The sequence below is a fragment of the Bemisia tabaci genome, chromosome 10, assembly GCF_918797505.1.
Source record: "Bemisia tabaci chromosome 10, PGI_BMITA_v3".
Lineage (NCBI taxonomy): Eukaryota > Metazoa > Arthropoda > Insecta > Hemiptera > Aleyrodidae > Bemisia > Bemisia tabaci.
Window position 1 is genome coordinate 33,833,804 of NC_092802.1, and position 4,457 is coordinate 33,838,260.

At 43.9% G+C, this 4,457-nt stretch overlaps 1 protein-coding gene across 1 annotated transcript; it reads left to right on the forward strand.

Annotated features, from left to right (window-relative positions):
* Positions 1-458: 458 nt before the first annotated feature.
* LOC140225654 (homeobox protein engrailed-like) lies at positions 459-2,405 on the forward strand. Its single transcript, XM_072305244.1, has 2 exons — positions 459-2,064; positions 2,095-2,405. Exons 1-2 carry the CDS (start codon positions 1,807-1,809, stop codon positions 2,377-2,379), a joined length of 543 nt encoding a protein of 180 aa, XP_072161345.1. The 5' UTR covers positions 459-1,806; the 3' UTR covers positions 2,380-2,405.
* Positions 2,406-4,457: the final 2,052 nt, after the last annotated feature.

Sequence of the window (4,457 nt, forward strand, 5' to 3'; positions counted from 1 at the left end):
GAGGTAAATTTAAGGCGGCTTAATGAGGGAACTGCAACTGTTAGGATAGATAAAAGGAGGTTGATAGTCGGCGCGTGAGGGAAGTGTCGGCGGGGGGGGGGGGGGGGGGGTAGGGGGAGGAGGGGGTGCAGGTAATAAAGAAACGTGCGCGAATCCAACGCAGGGGAGAGAGAAAGCGAGCGAGGGTGAGTTAAATTTCGAACGTGACGCCGCGCGAGAGTGGAAGAGCTAACCGAATGATAAATACGGCTTATTAACGCGATGCATTTTGGAAAAATATTTAATTTGCTTTGCTAATCTCGCTCTTACGGGGGGGATTTATCGCACCTCGGCGCGGAGACCACACAAGACGAGGAAGTAACGAGGCCCCCGATTGGCCGAGCCGCGGGCCCGCCCCCCGACGAGGGGCGTGGCCGGAGCGGGCCCCGGGAATGCCCCCCTCCTCCGCGGGCCCAGACGGCGCTGGGCCCAGGATGCGGCCGCCCTGGCAGTAGGCATCGATCGTTTCCGCTTATCGCCCGCTTTTATTCAGTGCCCGTGTTTTTGACCCGCAGAGGGGGTGGGGGGCCAAACTTTCTTGACCCCGCCCTCGCGCCCGCGCCGCCATCGTGTCTACCCCTGGCCCGGCGGGATTTTTTCGGACCCGTGATTTCGGCGCCTTTCACCGGGGGAAATTTTCGGACCGTCCCTAATTTCCGAAACTTCCAGTGCGTGTGCGATCTTCGGAAAGTTTTTTTTTTTCAACCGGACTTTACGAATCCCTCCTGAATGACGATTGAATTTCTGGTGTCGGCCCCGTAATCTTAAAGTGCGCTAGTTGTTGTTTCTTAAAGTTGACTTTTCGTCGCAAGGCTTATTCACTCACTGTGTTATCCGCGAACTTTAACCGTATCCCTCGATTTAAAAGTGGGGATGACACTCGAGTAAAACGAAATAAATAAGTAATGAAGTCTAGTCTTTTTCCTACCCACAGTTCCGTATTAAGTTTTTAGTTTAATTTCATTATCGTCTGTTACGAGTGCAAAGTATTTCTGCCCCTGGAAATCGAATTAGTTTTATGTGCCCGAAACAAAGCGAACGGAAAAATCAACGAAAATTCCGTTTCGTGTTCCTCATTTACCGTTCTCCGATCGCGTAAGTGATCTCTCGGAATCAACTTTAACCGTGCTTTGTAAACACTCATCAAGGAAAATTATCGTTTGCCGTTTCGCTGTGTCCTAGAAAACACACCGGTAAGACCTGATTCGTTCCGTGGCGCAATTTTAGGAGCATTCACTTCGCCGAAACTAAATAAAACCAATTTTTCGTCAGCCTAGATTTCATCGAGAAATTTTTCAGCCCCTGATAACATATGTAATCCCTCAAAATCAACTTCAACAAATACGATTTCCTGCATCACTGTGTCATCAAAAACATCCACAGAATTCGGCACGCTGAAAATAACCGAATCCAGTTTTAACCTCGGACTGAATTTTGTCGGAACGTCGTTTTAGCACCCGAACGCAAGATCCGACATGCGGAAAGTATTTTTACAATTTCAGTGAACAAATTTCAATTTCATAAAGTCCACAAAGGTTTCGTCTCATACTTATACCTTCGTACGGAAGAGCTGTCGAAAAGGAGTTTTCGCTGAAAATCCAAGTACCCCCCAAGACCGGATTTTATTCGAAGGTGGTTTTATAGCTTCCAAACGCGAGATCGGTTATAAAATGTGGGAAGCAACCGTATTTTCATGATTTTAATTTTTGAGAACTAAGTTCGAGGGTTTTTTTAATTTATATCTCTGTACGGAAGAGTGTTTGCCCAATGCTGACGAGCGAAAGGACGGACTTCCCGCGGTTGCAGCGGCAGAGACTCTTCGAGATCATCGACACGATCTCCCGGGAGCGCGAGATGACCTGCGGCGTGACCTCCGACCCGAGGACCTTCCGCGACGTCCACAGCCCGTCCTCGACGACCGGGAGCGACGAGACTGCCAGTTCCGTCGACGTGGACAACGACGACGATGACGTGAGTGTCGGCTGCGAGTCGCCGCCCCCGGGGGGCAAGCAAGCCTTCGGCCAGGTCATCTCTACCAAGCAACCCTTCGGCCAGGTCATCTCCACCATGAGCCAGAGCCTCAAGTTCAGCATCGCCAACATCCTCCGGCCCGAGTTCGGAGGGGCGCCCCTGCGAAGGGCGCCCGCGCCGGCGGCGCCCCCCAGGACGGGCAAGTGCTCGCCCATCGACCTCTCCAAAGAGGCGCCCCTGCCGGCGCCGGCTTCGCCGGCGCCCTCGGCCTCCCCGGAGGCCTCCGCCAATGAGAACTCGAAGATGTGGCCCGCTTGGGTCTACTGCACCCGCTATTCCGACAGACCCTCCTCAGGTAAGACTCGTTAGAATTGTAACAGTGTGACGTTTACTGCCGTGCTAAGCCCAGATAAGACAGAAATATTTAGCCAATATTTAAACAATATTGTTTTGATATGTGTGCAAACATTGGGCCAATATTGGTTAAATATTGAGCCAATGTTAAAAGTGTACACCATATTTCCTTTTGGCATAAATACTGTGCCAATACTTTAAAATACTGCGAAATACTGTGCCAATGCTGTGAAAACGTTTTTATAATATTTTGGGTACTAAATGAAGATTCTTTAAATATTTTTTAAAAAAATAATTTTGATTAAAATATTATCAAAATGTTGTCAGTATTGTGTAAATATTGCGACAATACGGACAATATTTGCCCAATATTGTAAAAATATTATGTCTTATGTGGGAGGAAGAACGCCGTATGAGCCTTCAGACGTTGCCAAGTTTCTTTCGATAAATAGTGAGTTTATTAGGAAAATTCTGAATATGTTTTCCCCAAAATTTTGAGACATTTTTGCACGCAATTCAATCTAAAATATCTGAAAATTTCTACAAAAAATATGCACGAATGTCGTCAAAAATACGTGTTTTATCGAGGGAAATTTGGCAACTCTCGAATGTTCATACGGCGTTCTTCCTCAGCACGGCAGTTAAGGCCTTGTCTCCACGAGACGTTTCATGGGATCTGTCCATGGGAAAAATCTCACTTGCGAAGTTGGGAAAAATATTGTGTTGGTCAATACTAATCATAGTGCCTATTAAGAGTCCTTGTGGAGTCCCAGGAACGGTTTAAAAAAAAACAAGGAGAAGAAATTTTGTCGTGTTGTTTCATGGGAAAAAAGCCCAGAAATTGCATTCCTGCGACTTGAACTTGAGAGGAATATCGTGAAACGTTCCTTGGTGACAAGGCGTTAGAATCAGTGAAGTCATCGTTTTCCGGACGAAAGAGCGTAGCTACTGCTACACTCCAAGGTTGTAAAATTGTCTCAAGCAATTCAGTTCAATAAATTGGGAAGGAATTAAAACATGAGTAAACAAGGCTAAAAAATTAAAAGGCAGGACGTTTCGGGCTGTTACCAGCTCATTTTCAGCTGCAAAAAACGCACAAAATAAATACAAAATTGAGTGATGACCATGTTTTATTTCCCTCCCTGTTTCACGGAAAAAAATTGCGTGTTGATTTAGCATTAATACTGTTGAAACAAGGTGCGACAAGTATCAAATGCTGATTTTACATTAAAAAATTTGTTAATTCAACACTGAATTTGTTTTTTTAACCGTGGACGTAGTTAATCTATTTATTTTTTATTGTAAAATCAGCATTTATATACTTGTCGCACATTTCTTTAACATTATAAATGTTGAAGCAACATTCAATATTTTTCCGTGTTATTCTTATAATCGGGATATGTTTTCGTGCTTTACCACAACTCAGTTCTTAACAAGATTATACCTGTGCAATTTTTGTATAACATTTGTCTGATTTTTGCGCGACATCGAAAGAAAAATCAGTGTAATTTTTAGATTGAAATGCCCGAGACTCTCCTGATAAAAATGCAATTGAGGCGTTAGTTGCAGAAAGGACATATCGTAGTTGCGGCGACTCTGGATCTCCACCGCTAATATATGTTTTAGCGTAGTGAACTATACGTGAATTTTATGAAATCTTTCGTTTTCAGCATTGTAAAACCATATAGAAAATTCAGCAAAAGTTTCAACGAATTCCATACATTTGCTTTCATTGTAATCGATGAAACTTTAGCAAAGATTCCGAGAAACCGCAACCAAGAAATGCCCTTTCTGCACCCAGCGTTTCAATTGGCGAAGGGAAATTTGGTAACGTTGAAATCTAGTTACGTGATGATGGGAAAGACGAAGTGAGTCAATGAAAAAGGTCGGACACAATGTGGAAAATGTAAAAGTTTATATCTTCGTCAATAAAAAACGTAAAAGTTTGAATTGGGTTCATTGGTGTCCCCATAGAATTTCCCTTTATAATTCATAACTTTACAAAATAAACATTGAAATTTTTAGTTTTAGTAAAAAACTTCATGCCTAAATTGTCTGACTTATCTAATTGACTTGCTTTTTTGTGCAATAGT

What these genes read in the sequence shown, in the direction of transcription:
- LOC140225654 (XM_072305244.1), top strand. Translation starts at nt 1,807, where the DNA reads ATGCTGACGAGCGAAAGGACGGACTTCCCGCGGTTGCAGCGGCAGAGA. An exon ending in GCAAGCAAGCCTTCGGCCAG is followed by an intron (nt 2,065 to 2,094) that starts GTCATCTCTACC and finishes CCCTTCGGCCAG; the next exon opens with GTCATCTCCACCATGAGCCA.